General features: G+C 36.5%; 3 protein-coding genes across 8 annotated transcripts in view; 2 read left to right on the top strand and 1 right to left on the bottom strand.

Moving 5' to 3' along the window:
• The first annotated feature begins 1,918 nt into the window (after positions 1 to 1,918).
• LOC141430676 (TBC1 domain family member 12-like) overlaps positions 1,919 to 24,714 on the top strand; it is a 42,417-nt gene continuing 19,621 nt past the window's right edge. Inside the window, exon 1 of the mRNA XM_074091512.1 lies at positions 1,919 to 2,851. Within this exon, the coding sequence (XP_073947613.1) occupies positions 2,424 to 2,851 (428 nt within the window). The 5' untranslated portion in view covers positions 1,919 to 2,423. The remainder of the gene's footprint in view (positions 2,852 to 24,714) is intronic.
• On the bottom strand, positions 4,253 to 6,566 carry LOC141430675 (polyprenol dehydrogenase-like). 6 transcript variants are annotated; one of them, XM_074091511.1, is made up of 3 exons: positions 6,505 to 6,566; positions 4,817 to 5,801; positions 4,253 to 4,711 (listed from the first exon to the last, which is right to left on the bottom strand). In XM_074091511.1, exons 2-3 carry the CDS (start codon positions 5,519 to 5,521, stop codon positions 4,361 to 4,363), a joined length of 1,056 nt encoding a protein of 351 aa, XP_073947612.1. In that variant the 5' UTR covers positions 5,522 to 5,801; positions 6,505 to 6,566; the 3' UTR covers positions 4,253 to 4,360. The 6 variants fall into 6 exon arrangements, with proteins under 6 accessions (XP_073947612.1, XP_073947611.1, XP_073947608.1 ...); XM_074091510.1 differs by having other exon boundaries at positions 6,514 to 6,556; XM_074091507.1 differs by having other exon boundaries at positions 6,446 to 6,551.
• On the top strand, positions 17,677 to 20,245 carry LOC141430677 (uncharacterized). Its single transcript, XM_074091514.1, has 2 exons — positions 17,677 to 18,041; positions 19,412 to 20,245. Exons 1-2 carry the CDS (start codon positions 17,909 to 17,911, stop codon positions 19,969 to 19,971), a joined length of 693 nt encoding a protein of 230 aa, XP_073947615.1. The 5' UTR covers positions 17,677 to 17,908; the 3' UTR covers positions 19,972 to 20,245.

The following is a 24,714-nucleotide window of genomic DNA, read 5'->3' on the forward strand; positions in this document are numbered from 1 at the left end:
GGATGTGTCACTTAAAATATTGGAATTCATTCCTTAGTAATCAGTCATTCATTCCACTGTTGTCCTGTCCGCCGACTAAATATAGCATTTGCCCGAGATGAAAGTACCTAACTTATGTTGATCGTAATGGGGACCGATTGGATTGTGAAGACTATACAAAAACGAAAAAAGGTTTATGTGGCGTGTGCAAATTTTAAAAAATGTAAAAAAGAAATAGTCACATGGAAATCCTCAGCGCATCAGACATTCATAGAGTATACGCCCTACGTTTATCTGATAACCGAGAGGTATTAATCTGACGGGTTGGTGGGTGGGGATGGCCGTAAAGAGGGGTAGAAAAAAAAGTTATTCGGTGTCAGATATTCAGAAGAAATGTAAAGTGAACCCATAAAAAGTTCTATTCAAATGATTGACGATCTGGACGCGACCATCATGACCGATTTTTGAAAATGTTAAAAAATGACCTTGAAATATTCGAGCGCGTCAGATTTTTATATAGACGGTTCAGCTTGATGTCCTGTATATAGTCTAAGTCCTTATCGTCCTAAATTATAATATGACAGTAATATGAAGCGATTTAGTTGATCTGACAAGTTGAAAAAAAATTGGTTGTTTTTTTTTAATTACTGAATATGATAAAAAAATTGCATTTCTATAGACATGACATTGTCTTAACATAAAAATAATTTAAAGAAAAAAAAATTAAAACAAAGTTTCTTCATCTTCATCGTCACTGGTTTCGTTTTCGATTCGGTTAATTTCCTCGTCATCTTGTGATTCTGTTGATTGTAGTTTAAAATGTTTGTAAGTTGTCCGATACAGATTAAATACCTACGTACTTCGACTTCATTGTTATAGAATGTTTCTTGATTGGAAATTATAATTTATGGCTTTGTGAGCGTGCCGCGTAGCACTGCCCAGGCGCCGTGGGCTTTTATCACGTCATTTCGTCGCCGGTGTTAAATTTATCTTTTATTGAAAATAGTAATTTATTCTCTAGCAGATGACACAAACATCAAAACGTAGCCAAGGAAACAAAAGTATAGACTAGTAGATAATATCAAATATAACCAAACCAATAAAAAGTTGGAAAACCCCCGACATTTTTACTTCAAAGTTCAATATCTCAAGAACGGCAAGCTGGGAAATACACGGCTCTCAACATCTGTACGCTCCAGGCTTTATTAATGGTTTTAGCTAGATTGCCTTGAGAAAATCGTCAGATTATATTTTCCGTGGGTCGCGCTTGAATATTTCGAGACGTTTGTTTTACAACTTTGTGACTCCAATTTTCTTATGTCACGCTCAAATCGTCAGATTATTGAAATGTACACTTTTCTCCATATAATTAACTTACCTTGTCTAAATCTGACGCGCTCGATTTTTTCTAAGGGTTCATTTTTATACTAATCTGATCGGATACCTACCCTCAACGCACGCCCCTATATTGAAGGCTCATATATGGTGGGGGTACATTACATTACAGGGTGCAAGGATTCTCCCTAATGGTTTTCTAGACTTGCTTGAGTAAAACGTAAAATCTCCGCTTGGGCTCCCCTACTATTAGTCTGTAGGGCTACTACGAAACTCGAACTTCGTGTCGTACCGTCCCTCTCGCTCTCGTATTAAATAGTATAAGTGTCAGAGGGACCGCAGACACGAACTTCGTGTTTCGAGTTTCGTAGTAGCCCTGCGTCACTTTTGTTTTCTACCATTTTGCAACAACGAAACGCACTGACAACTGATAGCATGAAGTTAGCTGACTCAATGCTTGCAACTAACTTCGCTACTGTTTTTGTCAGGCGTTTTTGGTCCGAACTAGGCTTTGGTACAGCGGTAGTTTTTGTCATCTCGCTCTAACCTTGGGGTTACTACGTCTAAAAGGTGAAACGGGGTAAGGTGTGTTCTTTTGATATCGCTACAATTCGGACAGTTGCGAGAGCTTGGCAAAGCGAAGCGACGGCAATATGACATGACAGCAAGCTAGCATAGCAAATGTCAATTTATTTACAGTGAAAAGTAAAAGGTGATGGGTGTGTGCTCAGTGTTAGTATGTTTAGTTAAGTTGAATTAAAATATTCTATACTTCGTAGTGTAAATAGTAGTTGCGATAAGTGATTAAACATTAGCTAATGTTTTTAAATGTACTAATCGTAATATTGCAAATATTTTTCTATAAATCGCCGTGCAAACGAAGGTTGTTATGAATCTGAAATCAAACACTAATTAGACAATCGTTTCCTAACATTAAGTGTTATGTTTTCGTTATGTGCTGAAGTGCTTCACTAGAACTAACGAAAACAACGAACCGACGTGATAACATGTGTGTCTAATTATCAACTATCAACAATGGGTATTCCGAGAAATATGATCCGTAAACATGGCCAGGGCTTCTGAGCGCGTTCGGAATTCAAACAGTCGATATGGCTTCGCCGTGCCAAAAAGGCGGGATGCGGCTGAGCGAGGCTCTGGATAACATGCAATTGGCTTACAACCCTATTACAAAGCAGCTGCATTTTGTGAGCCCTAAAATCGAGAAACCAGCCGAGGATACTGCTGATGATATTGACAAGCTGTCCAAGAAGAGTAGTTTCAGTGATGAAGGCAATTTCTCCATCTCAACTTGTGAGAAGAGTGATACTAGTGATTCTCCCAAGAGCACTTTAAACTGGGGTGGCAGTGTGAGTGGCCACAAAAGGGGCAAGGATGGTGGGTCGTTTTCAAGCACTGTGTCCAGTCTCTCGGAGTGTTCTCTTGGGTCAAGCGCTTCCAAGGAGGAAGAAGGTGATGTTACTTCAGAGCAGGATCATGCCAAGCTGAAGAAGAAAGGATTATCTGGATTTTTCAGCAGGTTAGTGTGTGGTTTGGTTATTGCTATATTAGGGTAAAAAATCCTAGGATAATAATGTCTGAGGCCATAAATAGCTTTATGTAAATGAGTCCATAGTCTGCAGCATTTTTGTCCTTTCCTTTGTTTAAGAACTCTATTTTATATTTAATAAAGTTTAACTTCATGTGTTTTACTTATATTGTAAAAAAAAAACATGAAACATAATTGTGTATATTTATTAACAGGCAAAATTTTAGTTACTTGAATATTAATTATTTTTGTAGGTGCAAAATAAGGAAAAAATTAAACCAAATTAAATACCTTTAAATATATTATAATAAATACAAAATTTATTTAAATAGTCTTCTTTTCATCATCATTTATCTTAAATAGGTTTAAAAATGACATTCAGCTACAGATTTGTTTTAAACATGCACAAATCTTTCTTGATAATGGTTTTTACCTAGGATGTAGATAAGATAAACTTGATTGTAAATTTTTGAATACCTGCTACTGTTCATTAAAATATAATTATTGATTACTTTATTATTCAGGTCTATAAATTTAAGTCAATTTGTCGGCAGCTACAAAACATGGTGGTCATGAAATATATTTATATTAGATCATAGGAAATAATCTCCTAAAATGCTCAAAAAGTCAATTAAACTATCACTCATATCCTGTGCCATTACCAGTCACTAATGCAGTTGACCTTGGAACATACAACATAAAAACTTAAATGTTCCGTAATATTCAACAGGGTAGCAACATCATCCTCATAAGATGCTTTTTTAAACTAGTCTACGTTCACCCTTTATGTTAGATAAGGCATTGAATCACATTATTAGACAGATAGGATGCTTGAGCTTAGCCCAAATTTGTTTGAATGATACAAGACTAGACAGACAAGTTGTTAATTATTCAGGTTATCTTTCTTGTTATGTATGTCTCAATCTTATAGCTATTTGCCTATTTGGATGGCAAAACTAGAATCTAGAGTAAAGTTCAGTCAGGTCCTCTCTTGCTACAAGGTTGGATTTAATTGACTAAATAACTTGTATTCATTCAGCAATATTAATTATTAACTACTAATTAGTTAATGCTATGTTTACATTTATTTGACTGTATTTAATTAGATACATAAATGAGTATTTAATTTCATTTAATGATAGTAGTATATCTGGGTTTTAATTAACCTTCATAAGGGTGAGGACCAAAAAGTTGCACACCGTTAAAGCTGCCTTAGCAGGGAGTTATAGTTTCCATTGTGACATGAAAACTAATCATTCAGCACATCTTTAACGGTGTGCAACTTTTTGGTCTTCCCCATAATAAAATTAGTATGAAATGCATGGTAATTATGTTGTTCTTTGTAGTAAATAATCAATGTCCATAACTTTTTAATGAAATAAAACAAAATAATAACAATGTAAATTTTATCTATTACTTACTGTTACAGATATATGTAAATAACACAATAATAAATGCAGGATTAGGTGTTAATATAAATTATGCATACTTATTTCTAACTTAAGCGGAACCAAAATTATTCTTATCAATTTTGACTAGTTCACAAGACATTTCAAACAATCTTTTTTGGTGATCTAAATTCTTGGAGAATTTGCAGCTAATTCCTTCAACACAGTTGCTAATGTATAGACCACCTTTCTTATCTAACTCCTTGTCAAAACAAGCATAGAGTATAGAGATGGCTCCTTTCTCTGGTGTTTTGAAGAACAACCGCATCACCCAAGGGAACACTCTCCTGAACAAAGTCCCGTTGAATAAGTCGGTATCAACAATTCCAGGGTGAACTGAGTAGCTCCTTACATTATTCTCTGATTCTTCCAGAAGTTTGTTCACATATCTGGCAGACATTAACTGTAACAAAGAAAAAAAGTTAACAACAAAAAATAATAATTAAAGTTGAATTTTAATCATTTACCTGTCTCGTGGTACCTAAAGAGAACAAAAAAAATTACCTACCTGTGCTAGTTTAGACTGTGCGTAAGCTGCTGATGTGTCATAATATTCCTTCGAGTTAATGTCGTCGAAGAAAATCTTTCCGATGTAATGCGCGCATGATGTCACATTTACAATCCTTGAGCACTCCCCAACGGCGCCACCCCTTTTCAGCGCTGGCAACAATAAATGTGTCAAATAAAAATGTCCAAGGTGATTGACAGCCAGTTGCGTTTCAATTCCGTCTTCAGTCAGTTTATAATCTCCAAACATAATTCCAGCATTGTTCACCAAAATATGAATTTCTGGGAACTTCTTCATAACATTCTGAGCAAAGTCCTTTACTGATTTCAAGGACAATAAGTCCAATTGTAGAGCGTGTAAGTTTTCACCGTTTTCAAACTGCGTCGCTAGTTTTTTAGCAGCTTCAGGCCTTCTAATACCCATTACCACGGTCATATTCGCTTTTAGCAATCCCCTGATAACTTCGGTGCCGATACCGCGCGCTCCGCCTGTGATAACGGCGATTTTGCGGTTCGCGTCTGGCAACACCACTTTGTTTCTTGTTATATTCACCCAGTCGTCGATTAGACCTCCAACTCCCGCACCTTGCATGTCGATAGTGTACCGCAACTCCCACATGATGTGTTTTATCGGTTTATGCCTGTTCATGTACCAATAAACGAGGCCAGAGGTAATAACAACAGCGGAGATGATTGCGAGCGACATTTTGAGGTTATGTTTTCGTCCGTACTACGCGACGCGGCGTTTGCACTGGCGGCGATTGCTTTCACCGCGCTGGAAATCCTCAACGCTTTCTCTGTCCGTGTTTGTATTCTTATTGTGTACCGTTACACTGATTTTCGATGTGGTATCACGGTTTTTCTAGGAATGTTGTCACGGTTAATGTTTTGATATGTAGAGACCAGTTGTCAATAGGTATACTTGCATAGATTTTATTTTAGGGTTTTTTTAGGGTTCCGGCCCATTTTTTATACCAAATAGGTAGCTGGCAAACGAGCAGAACGAGAGTCACTTGATGCCCTGGGTGGGCCGAAATTCGTTTTACATTCGGTTTAAAAAACCGAATTTCGGCAGCTTCAGTCAAACTTCGGAATTTGGCCGAAATTCGGTTTAACTTTGGTACGCCGTAGGTATACAATAAGAAAGAAGAAAGTTGGATTCTAATTAGGAAATTCTTAGATTTCAAATTTCATTGTTGAAAACACCCTTTCATTATTTAAAAATCAATATGTTTCTCAATCTTTTCTCAATGCTTAGTTTGTGAAAATAGTTAAAAAAAAAACTTGAAAAATCCTCGACTTTGTCACTTCAAAGTGCAATATCTCAAAAACCTGCCGAAATTCGGTTAAACCGAATGTAAAACGAAATTCGGCCCATCCCTATAAAATATGTCATTTAAATTACAATGTGCGTTTTGTGGTGTACGTACAGCCTCAGATATTTTTGAAATTAGCTATTGTTTGATCAAAATGTATTTTTTTTAAGTCGTTACTCCATAGGTACTTATTTTGTCCGTCCAGTGTCCAAAAATGTTTTACTTGTTATTCCTTTTTTTGGAAGGCAATATTTTATAGGCAATAAAAATAAAAATATATTTTTTGGGCCCCCTTTGGTATAGTCTGACCGTACTAGTTATTCTATATTCCTCACATCCTTTGCGTTAAGTTAAAACAATTTAATTCCCACACCACACAGACCACAACCGCCGCAAAATCGGTTCCGCCGTTTGTACGAGCCGCGACGAACTGACAACAAGTTGAAGTTGACAGTAAACTTTTAAAGCCGCTGATTAAAAATAGACTTAACCAACATTGAAGGAATGTGTTTCCAGACCAAATAATCATGTTTACTTTAATATGTTAACGTTAGCTCATGGTTCCAGGAAACAGCTTTGTGTTTACTAATTCCATTTGCCAATGTTTTTAACGAGTAAGTACCTAATAGTCCCTTGGATTGGACTAACTATATGTATTATTTATGATTATGACGCGTTCGGTTGGCTATTTAGTTCTAATTATAAATTCATCAGGTCAACCGGACTGGTTTTTATTTTGGCTAATATTGTGACATTTCCCGTTTAGGTAACGGTTATGTTTCAACAAACAATTTTGCTCTATCGAGTCGATGCCCTTCGCTAGCGTAGTCTATGGTGTGATTATTAAGAACCTGCTTATAAATCAGTGTGTAGGTATAAGAAGCGAAGCTTTCTTAGTACATAAGTACCGTAACTGCAGAGATGTTTTATGTCGGTTCTTTGAACTGTTATCAAACGGAACTGCAGTAATTGAACGTCACGCAAAATGCTTCGAGTTGATTCAATGCATGTATTTGTATAGGTACGTATTGATTGAGAATGGAATGCGAAATGTGGTCATGCGAATACACCCTGCTGACCGAGTGCTTAAAAATGAAACTGAAGTCAGATGTGTATGAGTACGAAAATGACATCATCACAGAAGTAACAGACGCTTTTCAAATTATTAAGGATTATAGGTATATCAACAAACTATGTAGATATGCTCATGGAATCATGCTTAAAGGCAATTATTAAAACATTAAATTGAACTGTGAAAAGAGGTTAACATAATGGGAATTCAACATGATAGGACTCAACCCAACATAATGGGACTCAACATAATGGGAATTCAACTTTCGAGGAATCCAACTTTAATGGCCTGGAAAGGTCTTAGTGTTATTGATATTGGGAAACCGAATCCAGCATGCGTTTCGTTCGTGTTAAGGCATTGGCATGGCACAGCAGTCGCTCATGACAACTGAAATTTGTATTATCTATTAACACATATGATTTGAAACACGTAGTTCTTATCTGATTATATTACAAGCTTATTTGGATTATGTATCTTAATGATTTAAATATGTTGATTTTTAATAGCGTTGATGTAATTATCAAAAGAGTTAAAGGTCGACCGTCATGTCAAGAAGACGTGAAGAGAAGATAATACTTAATGGACGTTGCTACTTTCAAAGAAAAAGTTTTTTAATAACCTAATCACATTGCAAACGCAGTCATCAAAATAAATAACACAGCACAAAAATATATCGGCGTTCAAGAAAACATGTTAGAGTTTCACGGATTCTTCGAGTCTAAAGCTGTAGTCCTTTGACCTTTCGTTTGTTAAACAAGTAGTTAATTTTGAACTAATAGAATTTTGGAAGTTAAAGAAGCTTCGTAAAAATGTCAGCAAGCTTACCACATAATTATACGTAACTTTACATGAGTACAATAGCCCGTTCCCTATACCCGGTACGGTAGGTACTTGACCGGGCAAACCTGTTTCTGAACATACCACGACCAGCCAAGCCCTTTCACCAGTGCACCTGACCTTGGCATCCGTAACATGAACTCCAGAATACATCGCCGCTTTCTTTAAAGTACAACTAGGAAATGCAACAGTATTCACCGCAACGGATATTTCCCACAAAGATAGAGTCGTTTCGTAATATACGAGAGGTATATATTACTTAGCATTTTATCAAACAAAAGTACGATCACAGAGGAAAACATGAAGTCATTGTCCAAATAACTACAAAGCTACTTGGGAAATATTTATTATGCACTTGGTTGAGCAGGTGTTGATAAAGCGACCTGTTTCTTTTTTAAATTTATCCAAAGCTCACGTTTGACGCCAGTTTGTATACCACCTGATGCTTTTAAAGAGCATCTGCGTGACGTTTTGACATATAAGCGACAAAAGTTGGCATCGAAGATAAAGGAAAATGCTTCGCGTGAATTATGATCGTCTGTGGATTATTTGGTTGATGAAAGAGATTCATTTTCAAAGTTTTCTCGTTCTCATGACGTCTGCCCTCAAAATCAAAATGTAATGACACTTATAACAATTTAATAAAAAATACATTAGCGCCTTGCTTGCGGTTTCTTTCATTCATAAGATAGTTTTTTATGGAACCGAAGGCATTGTGTAACCAACCACAATTTATTGTACAGCTGACTGTGGAATTCGCTAAAGATTGTTTTAATTATTTTTGAGGCTGTTTTCTTTCTGAACTCTTGATGATTCACTGGCATTTGTTTTTTTGGCTTCATTTACAACTGTCTGTATGGCTAGTCTCAGTCATTGTATATGACTAATTCTCAGCATGCTGACTCGTTTGACTTCCTTTGTATTACGGAATCAAGCCATTTATGTGTTTTGCAGCTGCCACTTCTGAATAAGTTCCTTAGATTACGTCGTCGAAGCGTGTTTCAAATTGGTATTTTATTAAGTAGGTACGTATTTGTAATATTTAATGCGAATTAAAATTAAAAGCAAGACATTAAAATACATATTGGACCATTTTTTCCGTAAACAATGTACCTATTATTTAACAGTTAGTATAATAAATAATTATGTATTAGGTATGCTATTTGTGTGCGTAGCCCTGGCACTAAAAATAGTATAGTTAAAGTACCTATAGTATAATACTTTAATGATGTGCTATTGCAGTAAAATGACCATTGGCATTGGCACTGAACCAATTCACACTTTGTTATTTGTCTTGTTTCTTTGAATAAAGCATTATAGTTACAGACGGATGTTACAGACCTTTATCTGCCGCGGCTTCTCTCGCTTAAACCTGGCAGTCAAATTGAAATTCCGGGTTTTACTTAATTCCCGAGGGAACATCGTGGTCTGGGTACCTATAACCAAAACGTTCCTTTTGAATGCATCGACGGCTTTGCCGTTCGAAAACCGTTGGCCATTCTCTACGTTTGGAAATAAATGGAAGTCATTGGGTGCCAAATCGGGCTGTTCAGCGGATGAGCCGTTAACTCGATCTTCTGACTTCCCAAAACAAAAACCAAGTTATTTTAATTGACGTCATTGTCGTGTTGGTATTGTCATGATCATGATGAAGAATTAGTCTGCGTAGCTTACCTTCTAGCGAACAAATGGTAGTTAAGGATTCCGAATTCACAGTTTCACGATTATCTAGTGACCCTACCCATTAAAAAAATAGGCTACCATTTGCTTTAGTATTTTTGGACACACATTTGACTTTTGTTTTGTCGCGGGATCATATACCTACGCATAAATCTAGGATTCTTCACCTGTGTAGATGTTATAAACAGCTTTTGACGTGACATGGTTGAATTCATTCAACATTTATTTGCACAATTCGACACGAACCTCTTTTTGATGATTTTGATGATGTTAGGTTGTGCATGTTCCAAAGCGAACAAATCTTTTTTACAGACAAATTCGTGTAAGTAATATTTTATTTTTATTCAGGATGCATGCAGTCCATGTAAAATACCATTAATGCTGCTGCTGCTGGTGCTGAGCAGCACTCCCGTCGTATGACGAACACAACGCCCGTGTTAAATTTCAAGATAGTGGCATTTTACATTTTACATGGATATTGTCCCAAGATATTATTATTATTTTTATTGGATAAAAAGTAATCTATGTGTTATTCCAGACGTTCAGCTATCTAAATTTCATTGAAATACAGTCATTTTAGCGTGAAGTAGTAACAAATACACTAACACGAACGCACGCACTCACATAATAACAAACTTTCGCTTTTTAATATTAGATTGAAGATTTATGTCGTTAAATTAAGAAAAATGAACAATTCCCGTCTGACTAAAATGATCACTAACATTCTATCTACCACTAGGTACGCTTGTCCCAGCAGATAGCAGCAGGGCTACTTTAGGTAGTAGCCCTGCAGTACCAGGGATAAGTCGGAGCTAGATCAATTTTGTGCGCCCCCGAAAGCACCATTGCATGCAATATCGTGAGCCGTTTCCGAGATCCCCGAAATAGAAAAATTATCAAGAATTTCTCACTGACAAATCCTACTAATATTATAAATGCGAGTTTGTGAGTGAGTATGTTTGTTACGCCTTCACGCTGAAACGGCTGGACGGATTTTGATGAAATTTGGTATGTAGATAGCTGGACATCTGGAATAAAACAGGCTACTCTTTATTCCGATATTCCCACGGGATAGGGATAAAATCTCGAAATAACAACCGCTGGGGTTAAAGTCATGAAATTTGACATGATTGTTTTTAATGTAACGTCAATGAAAACCACTTTTCGGGAATTCCCACGGGAATTTTTAAAAATCTCGAATTTTTAGTTCAGCTGCTGGATCTAATGATTTACGTGTGCGAAGCCGCGGGTAAACACTAGTAGTACATTTTTTTTAATCTTAATTTACAGAGTGATTCTTAAGGAAAATAACAGGACTCAAATACCTGAACCTATCTATCAGGTAATATCAGTACTATCAGCCCGCCTCAAATCTACTAAAATATCCAAAGGATGATGACTAACCAAGGACTAGCCAAAGTATGCCTCATTAATCCATAGTCAGTTCAGTATGTACTCCGTCACCTCATTTACACTCCATATACTGACTCATTCAACGCTATAAAGGAACAATAACTAGTTTTATGTGGAGCTGTACTTTGGCCACTAAATATTTATAAAATGGATCGAATAGCAAGCAACATATTGTATCATTATATGATGTGTGATTCACAGATGTTCACTTTTAATTTTTAATACAAACACAAGGGTAGGAAATTGGTCCTTGCAGTTACTAAGTATTTGAAACAGTTGTTGTTCAATGGTCAAAACTTAGTTAAATATATCAAAAATATGTCGTCTTTTGGGGTCAGTTTGCGTTGGAAGTAGGTTAATGATAATTGAATTTTTAACCTTTCATGGAGCCACCTGTTTGAATTTCGGGTATGAAGCGCAGCCAATTTAACTGCCGAGGAGGGTTGTAAAGTGTACTGTGCTGTCGTAAAATGAAATTGGCTCGATAGCCTCGAAGCAGCTAACAAAATCAACATATCCCAAGGCCAGGAAGCGAAGAGATTTCTTGAAGCTTCACAACGTGTAAATTTTATCCATATGCCGAATTTTTAGAGCATACCGATAATTTTGGTAACATTCCACAATACGTTTATCATTTAACGCAATGTCTTATCTTACGCGTATTGCATGATAATGTTACGATTACGAAATGAACAAAAATCTCGTGAGAAACCGAGAAATGTATCAAAGTTATCATTAATAACAATGCCCAAAGTCGACGTGAGATTTATAAATCTTCCAGTGAAAGTAAAGCAGATTATGGGTACTGCGAGGTAGTGCGTCGTGATTCGGCGCAGTTAAATAATTTGCTACACGGAAGTTATGAAATCCATTCATAACTTTTTCAACACTGGCTATGGAATGTAATGTTACACTCCTACATAGTAAAGCTTGCTTTAATGGAGCTGCACTGAAGTTATAAAGGTTGTTGAAATGTTTAATGTTCCTTTACAAAAGCAATGAATGCAGCATTTTACTGGCTGTTAAACTCTGCTTTCATTTAACATTAATTAAAGCTGAAACACATATAAAAACAAACAGTAGTAAGCTTGTCATAATTCGTGATGTTTAACTACATATTTTTTTACCCAAATATATTCATGTTTAGAGTGTGATCAATTTTAGTGTCTTGCATGCTGTTTGATCTACAGTTAGTTTATTTATGACTTTTCTCTTTTATTTACTTTATCTTACATATCTTCTCTCCTACTTGATTTATATACTTACGCACAGTCCACTCAACCTTTTTTGGCTTCTCTCTAATCCCTCCTCTTAAGAACCTTTCTTACTGTTGTCTTCAATCCCCAAAATATAAGGCAAATAAGGCCACAGCAACTTCAGAACGGTCGTGACTATAATAGGTCTCAACAGCCGTCTTTGTCGTGTGCCATTAAGGACTATTCAATTGAGAACGAGAAGGTCGTTCGAATGTTGAATGAATTAACGGAATGTCTATTTATAAGTTCAATAGAGGCAATTTAAAACTATTGTGATAAGCAACACTGAACTGAACACGCGGACTGTTAAAGTACTGACTGACTTAGGGCTAAATGGAGTCATTGCCTTATAAAAGGAAGACCTGTATTTATTAGGTTATTTTAATTTGGACAGCATGATGTCCCAGTCATCTCATATAAAGTACTTGTATGTATTTTTCAAGTCTCACGCATCACCTTTCAACCGAAGATTGAATCAATATCGACCGTGGCTATTCGTTTAAGACCTATGTACGTGTAATTTTTACTCAGTTTTTTTTTCAATATCGGGAATATTAAATACCTAACTATAAATAAATAAACGAAAAATAAATCATGGGAATGTTTTTTAGCCCGTGAATTACGATCTTCTATAGAGATGAAGTAAATCGAAATTTAAACGAGCTTTCGTTTGTTGACCCTGCGTGGCTCATCAAGTGTGCGTTGGAATCCATCCACATTATTCTGTCGGGCGGAGTAAAATTTAATCCGAACGTGTTTGGCTTCTCAATAGACGACTCCACTTGGCATCCTATTAAAAAGCTCTACGCATTCTTAATAATACAAGAAACAAAAAAGTGAGACACCGTGGTGACTTCTCTGGAACACCATGTCGAAGTGAAGTAAATGTGTTGTATCTAATGGCCCCTAAAAGTATTCAATCGATCCCTTTAAAGAAGGCCTGTGACATACCTATTGCCTTCACAAGCGAAAGGACCGTGGCATCTAGGTTATAAGGTTAACATGTAATGTAATATCCGCCTAAGAATTATTTAGCGACAAGTCTCACTTCGGACCGAACGCTATTGACGTTTTAATAAACAAGCGTACGAGGAAAGTTCATACGTCATTTCATTCTGACGTAGGTAAGATTGGAAATAACCTTATAATTATAATAGCGGAAATAGTCGTTTCCTATCTGTGGGTACTGCTTCTAATGATAGGCAATAGTGTTAGTGATAATGAAAGTTAATAGTGCAGATAAGGCTATTCCATTCTATTGTTTGTAATATGTTATGTACATCGATATCTTTAAAAATACCAGAAATAATAGGACGTTATGAAATTCGCACATGGACATTGGATCGAATAAAATAAGTAATGAATTAAGAATAGCAAATTGGTCAGAAATGGGATTGTAGGGGTCAAATTAACTTGTTGATGCTAAGATACGTATTAAGAATGGTATGCTGTGTTTATTCGAGTACATTTCATCCGTACTTGATGTATCTGGAACAAGGGCTACATTAAACAGTTATGCTACTCTAAACCCATTAAAGAAACATGTTGGAGAGCAAGCCGTAAGTTTATGCGTTTTATGCGATAACACGAGATGATGTCATTGGAATGACTTAATGTTACTTTTAAACCGTGTGAACATTTCTTCATTTGAGTATAAATTAGGTACTTTTCTCTTTCTTTATATAAAATTACTTGATGAATTTCATTGCGCAGTTTCCATTTTCAAAACGGGTATTAGATTTTTTTAAATTAAATAATTGCATTGCGTACAAATGTTAATTAATTAACGACGTACCGTAACCGGTTTTGCGTAAAAATCTTATATTGCACAAGTTCGTTCATAAATGAAATTAAAATGTCGGCCAAAATCGTGTATGTTACGCAAACGGCGGCACTGCATGGATTCTCTTCTTACACTTTCGTTTCATTACGTGAGGTAAATTTTCTATTGTGCCGAACCATAAAACGGTCGTTTGAATATTCTGATTCACAGTTCTTTAGGTCTAATACAGACGGAATTCCAACTGCAACGTAACTGCCGAGTGCTGAATACCCTTACGTTTTCCTTTGCAGTTCGCAAAAACTGCACGCAAGCTGCGATTGAAATGTATGGGTAGTCGGCAGCTGCAATTACGTTCCAGTTAGACTGCAGTCGATAAGTCGATTTAAGTTATGTGTAAATGAATTGGAACTAAACGAACAACCACCAACCAAACAACAAACCGACCAACACCCAACCAACTAAACAAGATATGAGATTTCTACTCTCTATATCGTGAACGGCCTCCGAAGATGCCACCCTGCTTGTCGATATATTGCGTGCGATGAAATATCTTTCAATCCCTGTCTTCAAAGATTGCAGAGATCAAACATGGTTTCATTTTGCATGGAAAGTTTAATCGTGTATGAGTCTATTAAATTGCTTGTCGTAATCGAAGCGATCAAAGAGGAAGTTATTAGTTATTAACTATCTTGAAATTGATATAAATCTTACCTACAAGCAACGTAGATTGCATCGATAGAAAGTCTTAATTGGATTAGACAGTAACAGTAGGATATGGTTTCTGTCTGTGCATAATTTTCTTACAGGCCGTTGTACCTACTTGTATTTTGTGTGATCGGAAAACATTGTATTATTGACAAAAGTAATGTTATACGTTATTTAATATCGACGTACCGACATCTGTTTTTCAGTTACAATGTTGGATTGTACATAACAAGTATTCTGGTCTGTCCGTGTCACATATTGAGTTATTGTTTGTGTTTTACATTTACTAAGTAGTGCGTTTCGTGCTGTATACCTAATGTGTTCGAATACGGTGTAAGTAAAATAAAAGTAACATTGTTGTGTTGCTGTAGTTACTGGGAACTTCTGTATTGCATTGCATTGTCTCAAATGCCATAAAATTTAACGCTTCAAGCTGTAAATTTAAAATGTTTCTCGGAAAGTTTACAGAACGAGGTTTAGTGTAGGTATTTCATTTTTATTTAAACTTGTTGTGATTTGTGATGGTTTCTGGACGTGTCTTTTAACTCCTGGTGTCTACGCAAATGGGGGTTACTCTTTCGTTTATCGGTTCGTGCAAATATTTACGTTTGCTATCCATTCGTCGCGACGCGTGGGCCTCCGCAAATAGGTCTCGGCCACTCGCTTCCTGAGAATCCTGAGTGTCCCGGTTTTAGGCAAGGTTATGATAATAATAGATAGCCAATTTCCCTTGGGAAATTGAGTGGATATATTCGTACCTTTGAATTTGCCATTATTGTAAATATTCAAACATGACAAGGTACTTGGTATTTGTTACTAGTTTTACCCACTCTTTCTCTAATTAAGGTTTTATCAAAGTATGTATTTATTTATGTCACCTTGGCATTTTTGCGGTTATCAAGTTCATCGAGAATTATTTAAGTACCTACCTACAATGCGAACCTTGACTTCTAGAAATTACGGTATGACGTCACGGCAGCAATTTATTTGATGTGTAACAGCTGGCAGTATATTAGTAGACCAATGAAGACCAATAAACTGTTTTTATGGCCATTTTATAAGAAATGAAATGTTTATACAATTTGGCGATCATTCACGCTCTTAAGATATTTGTGAATCAACCCTTGAAAGTATTTTTATATATGAGTATCATGATCATGACTATAAATAATATTTTGGTATTTATTTTCGTACTGTATATCTCATTTTGTTCATGTATTATTTTTTATTGTTCAAACAACTAAGTGTGACGGTTTCAGTGTTATCTTTATAATTACATCAACGAATCAGTTGGAATCGAGAGATAATTATTTTTATGATACCTTGATACTCATCAGTATCATCATTCTCAGTCATGATCTTCAATACTGTACAATTAATCCCGCGCTGCATCTATCTCAAGATTAATCTCAGCATGACGTTGTTTTAAATTGTTCTTTCGATACTTTTTGTGAGCATTCTTTTTTCCATCTTAGAACTCGTCTTGATCTAAGCTGATAAAAACATGAGCGCCTGACAAACATTGGATTTAACTGACAATTAGCAACGGGATCTGCAACATTAGTTTTGCATTTCGCGCTGCGTAATTTGAACTGAACGTTCTTGTAATGGATGGCTTGGGTGATTACAGTCTGTTAAGTTGGTAGTCATCACTCACGTTTCCTTGCATCAGACCTTGCAGGTTCTCACGGCAGTTGGCTGGCACGCCTGTGTCGTCTTAGGTCCGGGACCGGAGGTTGCAAATCGTTGCCAAACTTTATGTTGACATGCTTGTTTCGAAACATCTTTATTAGAACCATTATGCGTATGCAATGCTACGTCTCGCTATTTTATTAATTGATGATTGAAAGCAATTACATCGAACTATACACTATCGTCAATTGCTTGGTATAATAAAAATGTAGACCCTTAGTTCAGTTAAACCGGTAGATCGGTACTGTGCATATCATTGTCATTCAATGCCAATTCCATGGATGATTTTATTGTAGGTGGTCTTTTCAAATAGATGGCATTGCGTTGCGAACATCTCGTTTTGTATACTTTAGGACACGTAACACAAGCTGTTTAAAAACTAAATGAGATGATAAATTACCTTCCATCCTTTAGTTAGGTATTCAAAACCTTGTTTGAATTGTATTGCATTTTTTTACCCGTGTGGTGTCGGGTTAGAATTACACCTCTCCATTTCTTCCGTGGATGTCGTAAGAGGCGACTGAGGATGTAGGTTAAGGTATACCGTAGGCGACAGGCTAGCAACCTGTCACTATTGTACCGTTTTTGTCAATCCTAAAACCTAAAATTGCTAAAAGTGGCTCCGAAGCGTTATCGTTTCGTGTGCTCTGCCTAACCCATTTGGGAATACAGGCTTGATGTTTATGTGTGCATTTTCTTTCCGTTATATCACTCAAATGTTTTGACATGAGGTTTATTCATTTTTAAAGACGTCGCCAGAATTCCAAATTAGAGTATATTTGTTATTGGTTATTCAGAAATCTGTCCCAAGTACGAACAAACGAGAAAGAATGGCAATGTATTATTTATGTTGCGCATCGGTCGTTCGCGAACCAAGCATAAAAATTCCATTGTTGCGGCAGTATAATTCATGACTATAGCCCGAAATTGGCTTTGCAAATGTCGATTGCATGAGCCTCGAATAAAATAATAAAGTATTTGATCGCACTGATTCTAATAGGACCGTGAATAACTGAATCCGGAGGATTTAAGATTGACTTAAGCCGAGGTTATATTAGAGCCACGCCGCGTGTCGCAACGCGTGGTATTGCAATCGGTTACATACATTTTGTATGAACGTGGTTACATTAGCACAGCCCCGCGTGTCGCCGTCGCCGAGCGAGCTGACGCCACGCAGACCGCTCGATTTCGATCGGCGTGGGCTAGGTGGTGGGGGAAGTGACGCGTTGGCTCGCTCCGCGCTAGTATAATCACCGCGTGGCTATGCGCATTCCGGCGCGGCGTGTTGACGAGCAAGCAACCAGACCCACGTCCGTCCAAATTTCAGTTCGCGCGCAAGATGTCCGCCGATGAACTTATTGAGGTAGTGAGAGAGTATCATGTTTTATATGATCCGAAAAGTAAAGATTATAAAGACCATCTCAAAAGAACAGCAGCGTGGGAAGAAATAGGCCAACGATTGAAACTACCAGGTAAATTTCATGTTTTATTTATTTCATAATGAAGTAATGATTTTATACATTGACGTAGTTATAGAAGAATACAAAACATTGTAATAATTAGGACTACATGTGTGTATGTGTGTGCGTGTGTGTGTTTTTATAGTACTCTGCCCTGTCTGATTGCAGTCATTTGCCACGGCACTTGTCCATCTGACGAAACAAAATATTCTTTAAATTTTTCCCTAATAGCAATTGCGTCATTACAATAGTTTCTTCCAACACTTGCGATATCAGACATACCACTTGGATAACCGTTTACTGCATCTGAATTTTCTATGCGCAAATAGTTATGAAGACAGCACGCAGCCTGTACGATCTTGTCCGCCATGTCCGGTTGTACTTGCATAGGTCCTTGAAATACGCGAAACCGTGCTCTTAAAATGCCAAAAGCATTTTCTACCGTTCTTCGAGCACGTGATAAACGATAATTAAATACTTTATTTGAATCATTATTTACAAGTTTCGCTTTACTATAGGGCTTTAACAGATACGTTTTTAAAGGAAATGCCGCATCAGCAACAATTACATAGGTACGGCATAGGGTCAGTATGTTGATGTAATGGTTCATTTTGTGGTACATTCAGTTGTCTTTGAACAAACATTTGTCCCATTAATGAGTTTTCATATACGCCGCCATCGCTGTTTCGGCCATATGCACCGACATCTATCATAATAAATTTATATTGAGCATCAACTAAAGCAAGCAATACAATTGAATGAACTTGTTTATAATTATAAAATGTTGATCCAGCATTGATTGGGCAATTTATGTTCACGTGCTTGCCATCTAATGCCCCAAGACAATTTGGGAACTGCCAACATCTTTCGAAATCTTTAGCAATTTCTTTCCATCGGTCTTCTGTGGGTTGTGGCATTACAATTGGTGCTAAGTTTTTCCAGATAGCTTCGCACACCTCTTGTACTATATTCCTCACTGTGGTAAAACCCATGCGATAACTAAATGACATTGAACGAAAACAGAGGCGTCTTTACCTATAGTGCAGGGTGTGCGTTAGGGGCGCCGGCCGCGGCACTTTGTACCTATTGCATTTTGACCGCGCGCTTCCTAGATGGCGCTAAAGTCATAATTGCACACGGGCGCAGCGGTGTTAGGGGCGCCGGCCACGGCAACTTTGTACCTATTGCATTTTGACCACGCGCTTCCTAGATGGCGCTAAAGTCATAATTGCACACGGGCGCTACATGGGCTAAAGACGCCGCTGAACGAAAAGAGTTTCCAGTTGCCAAAAACCTGTGGACAAATAAAAAATGATATAATTATTTAAAAATTAAATGTATTACTAGTACTTGAATAAACACTTAGATATTTATTGTTTCAGCTGAACAATGCAAGGAACATTGGGGCAAGTTACGAAACGCACTCCTCAGCGCAATTAAACGTCGCAAAACTAAATCTGGGCAAGCGGCAAAAAATATTACTGCTTGGAAATACGAAGACCAAATGATGTTTTTGCGTCCACATATTAAAATGAGAACGACAAAACCACCATTGAGTCAGACATCAGAGAACAGTCCTCCTGACTATGACTCAGAAAGTAGGGATACTTCTACACCTAATGTAAGGTCGAGTGATGAATCTCAAAGGAGTTTGTCATTGAAGAGAGCAGTCTCCGGTACTAGAAAACCTGACATAGGAGACATTTACGAATTGATGCAGAATAATAATGATATGAGACGAGAAAGGCATCAATTTAAGCGGGACATGGACGAAACCGATTTATTCTTTTTAAGTATGAGTAAGGCAGTCAAGTCGCTACCAAAGCTCGAGCAAACAAAAATCAAATTAGATTTACATACGGCGATTTCGCAGGCAGAAATTCGTCAGATTTCTAAAACGGAACAAGTGTTGAACACACCCATTAAACGTCGCAAAAAATAATTTCGCCTCGTAATCAGTCTCGTGGCCAGCACCCGCAAGCGCCTTCATCGGTCCAGCCATACACCAGTCCATCGACATCATCATCCAGCACCTACTTTCCTAGCCAGACATGCAATAGCCCACCCGAATCCGAGTCAATACTCAACCCTGGGGCACAAAATTCAGAAGAAAATGTTCTTAGTTTCTATAATAATATTGTAGATGAAGAATACGAATACAGTAATTAAAAATTCATGTTTTGTTAAAATACATTAAAAATAAATAAATACTATAATAACAATTGTTTAATTCATACATAATCGCTATCTCTAGTGTTAGTCCAGTAAATACAAGTCTAATAATAATAATACTCCTGGACACGGCGTGGATGGTCAGATTGGTCAGGCGGTTCCTCTCTCTGTGCAGCCCTAACCACCGGCAGCTTGAGCCCCGCCCCGCTGCTGGCGGCCATCTAGGTTAGGTTTTTTTTGTTTTCTATATCCTTTTTTGTATTTTACTTTTATTTTAATATAGTAAAAATCTAAGCTAAGAGCCCAAATAAATAAAGAGAATAATAAAAATAAATTTACCTTAAACATACTGCCAGCCTTTCTTTGGTTCCAATGGGTCTGCGAAGTCTGGTATGATTTTTTTAAATATCTTTTTCAATCAAAGAATGTACGTAGTCAAATTGTGTTTTTGTCATCCTGAAATATTGGTGAAATCTTTCGTTCGAGCTTTTTAGTTCATTCACCAATAAATGATATTCACTTCGAGTTCCTCTTAATGCATTAACTGGGTGCACCCAGTATCTCCTCTTCTTTCTTTTCTTCTTGAGTTGGCTTAACATAAATAGGAAGGCAAAATCTTCTTCAGGATCAGTATCTGAGTCGGAAGAGAACATTGTATGTTAACACTGAACTGACACAAAAAATAATCAGCACGCGCGGCGACACGACACTGTAGTATAATCACCAGCCCTCTGCGTTGCGTTGAGTCAGGCAGCGTTGCGTTGCGACACGCGGCGTGGCTCTAATATAACCCCGGCTTTAGACGTATTTTATCGTTAACATATGGTAATTGTGATGTTCTCACAGCAATGACATTTTTTATTGACGAATGTCGCTGTCAATAAAATATGCATAATATAAATATTTTGCGCATTTAAAAAAGCTCGAATCCGTCCATCATCCATCCAAACTAATGTTATAAATGCGAAAGAGCTCATTCTGTCTGTTACTGTTAATTATTCACGCATAAACTGATAACAGAATAAAATGAAAATTGGTATTCAAATAGGGTGCGCCAAAGTTCATATAAAATTGCAAATTCGATTATTGAAACTGAAAATGTATCTCATACAATTTTACATCCTAATGATCACTACACACCTTCATTTTAGACAATAATCATTGGAACTCCGAATTTATTATATTCATAATGTCATTCAACATAAATACCTCTATTACTACAATTTATGTATATATCATTATTCAACATATCGATTTCAGGCAATAAAATTTGGTATTATATGTATTTTAAAAGATACCTTTATTTATTCCTAATCTATTCATACATAAATACAAGTAAATACTAGAGATAAGAAGTAGAATACTAGAAAAGTGGGTTAGTTTAGGCACATAATATATAATAGTACTAACGTACAGAATGGCCACGCTCCGCCCCGTACCGGTTCGAGTTATTACCCCACCCCTCAAGCGCAGATTGCAGGAAAACCGCAGGAAAGCAGTCGGGTGCGCAACGCGATGTATGTCGGCCGCACGGCACTAAGTTCGGGAGCAATCATTTTGCGAAATCGTAACGGTACCCTACCTACTTCCTTTTTCTAAATATATAGCGATATCTGAAATTAACGCGATTAATACATGAAATAACTACCTACCGAATTATTATTTTAAGTTTGTAGACGTATATCTATTGTAATTGAAAATAATAATGCTTAAAATACGCAAACAGACACATTTTAAGTAGGTTTAAATAAATCGAGGATATTCTGGCAGAACCGGATAAGTGCACAATATTTATTTTTTATACGGTTTTGCTAGATAAATAAAGCAGAAAACATTGAGTATGCCTATGTATGTAACTTTAAAAAAAATTGCACTTATTCTGTTTTGCCAGAATACCCTCGAAATAGGTAAGATTAACGATTACATTTATTTGCACATATCTAAGCCATACCTACATATGAGTACCTTTAAATGTCATTGGTAGCACTTATAGTACTATACGGTTTTGCAATAGTCAGCCCTGTGCAGCTTACGCACACATCGACGCGTGTACAGACATCGTCGTGCCTATGTAGATTCAAGAACGCGTATTTTGTACGGCGTGGCCGCTCTGTGGTTTAGGTTAGAACTAGAACTGCGATGATTGAATGAAATAAGTTTATAAATAAAGAAATTCTATGATAAAACCTGAGTGATGACATTATGAGTAAAAAAAAATCGAAATATGTCTCATTATGATATGAACAATGTAGGTAGTAGTAAAAATAATTATTTAAAATATATATGGGAAACAATTTTCGGAGAAAATGATGATTATGAGTACAAAAGCGGTATTATTATAAATAATCGAATAAAAAATTGTATATGAGCCAATATGGAATGGACTCGATTCATTGAATTTAGCTACACAAGATAACAAAATACAATGTTTTATAAAATTCAATGTTACACGTCATGTCAGTGTATAATACGGGTCCATATTGAGTTGCTTTTAACAGCTAGTATATACCTAATCAAATCTTTAGAAAAACTCAACAAAAACAATATCAAGCTGTCTAAAGCCAGACTAAACGCTTGACTTGATTTTTAAATGGACTGGCAGCAGACAGGTCGGATGTGTTTAACCTCGCTGAGTTGTAGAAGCTGTAGAACACATCTGTTCTCGACTGCAAATAGGCTGCGAACAGAAATTCAAATCCCATGCGATATATTTAAGCCTTAAACATTGCGAGATGCGGTGGTACAATTTGGATCGTTTCATTGTATTGTTTTGATATTGTTACTAATATTCTGGATGAAATTTTAAACTTTAAATTAAAAGGCAATGCATGTTGAACAGAACATCACAATGACGCCGAAGGTCACATGTGTCGACGCATTGATAAAACTTTATAAACGTAGCAAAACTGATTTTGTTAGCTGCACTAAAACGATTAATTAAATGTTTTTATCGCTCAACAAAAACGTTCAAACTTTAAATAACTTGACGCAAGTTGAAAGACCTTGTTATGAATCCGCGTTCGCGTGGGAATTTGTGGCAGGTAGTTAATTTAGACGAAAAAAAATCAGTTATTTAGTAGCAGTAGCAACTACCTCTACCTAATTTATTAATCAAGTTTAAATCATACTTTTCTCAATGTCAAGCATTGGATGCACGCAAATACTACTTTAATGTCACCATCACATCACCAATCAAACAAAATCTTTTTATGTTGAAGTATTTTGAGAGAAAATATGTTTTCAAACGGTACGTAAATAAAGCAACAAGTAATAACTTCCCACATAGACCTAATATCAGGTACAATCAATAATGCACAGAAGGTCACGAACACAATGGAATGTTATTAGTCACAACAATAGATGGGCAGGCGCAGTTTGAATACGTTGACGGACTGTAAGCTACATTATTTATAAATATTCAAATAGCTTTGTAATCGGAAAGCCCAATATTGCTCGCATTCCTTGCGCAATTACAGTTCTGTAACACTAAAACTATGCAGATTTTTCACTAAGATTGAGTCTTAGTAGAACTGTGAAGGCAAGTAGGTTAGGTAGGATTAATCTATGTTATTTGTTGAAGTTACACGTGTGTTAAGGGAATGTGTTTGTTGTGATTCTGGTTTAACGGCAATAATAATTACGGAGATCTCGCGCAAGTTTCTTGGAATTCTGAGTTAAATTTTAGTATGGCTGTAAGATGGCTCTCCGTCTTCTATATCCTTATATCTGTCTCAATTTTAGACAGATCGAACTTGTCTTGGGACTCGGAATATACAGTTGGCGTGACATCCTACATTAGTGAGATGCTCTTCGACCCCACATTATTGTGTAGTCGTGCGAGTGCTGCATACCACGTATTATGGGGATTTTACGCTTAGCGGTAGTTTAGATTGTGTAAGAGAACTTCTATTCTATATTGTTCAATATTGTTGGGTTGTATTTGACAGAGAATGAGCGTCATTATAAATAAATAAAGTAAATAAATATCACGTGACAATTCACACCAATTGACCTAGTCCCAAAGTAAGCTTAGCAAAGCTTGTGTTATGGGTATTATATTATTATTGAAATGTCTTTAGCGTTTGATTTTCATTTGCTAATTAATCCATGTCATTCCTTCACCGATATTTTATATCTGAGTTCAGGTGTGGCACCTTTTTTCATTATTGTTTGTTGTGGAACAGAAAATATTTTTTTGGAATTCTTCGTTCAAAGTTTTAAACTTGCTGTTGTTAGTTTCATATTTAATTTATTCACATTTTCGTAACTTGACGAACTTTTTCAGGTCGTTACGGTTACGGTCTTCATACGCACTTTCCAAATTGTGACATGTTGGCACTCCAATACTGTCATGAGTAGAACAATAAATTGTTCGAAACAGCTGGTTTCTAATGTAGAAATCGGACATCTGGCTTTGTTTGCCATACTGATAATCATACCGTTTGCAGAGACTACGTCACTATCTACGTAATGGGTAAACCTGTTTCAATATCTATGGTAGACAACTTGCCTA

The sequence above is a fragment of the Choristoneura fumiferana genome, chromosome 8 (assembly GCF_025370935.1).
Source record: "Choristoneura fumiferana chromosome 8, NRCan_CFum_1, whole genome shotgun sequence".
Classification (NCBI taxonomy): Eukaryota; Metazoa; Arthropoda; class Insecta; order Lepidoptera; family Tortricidae; genus Choristoneura; species Choristoneura fumiferana.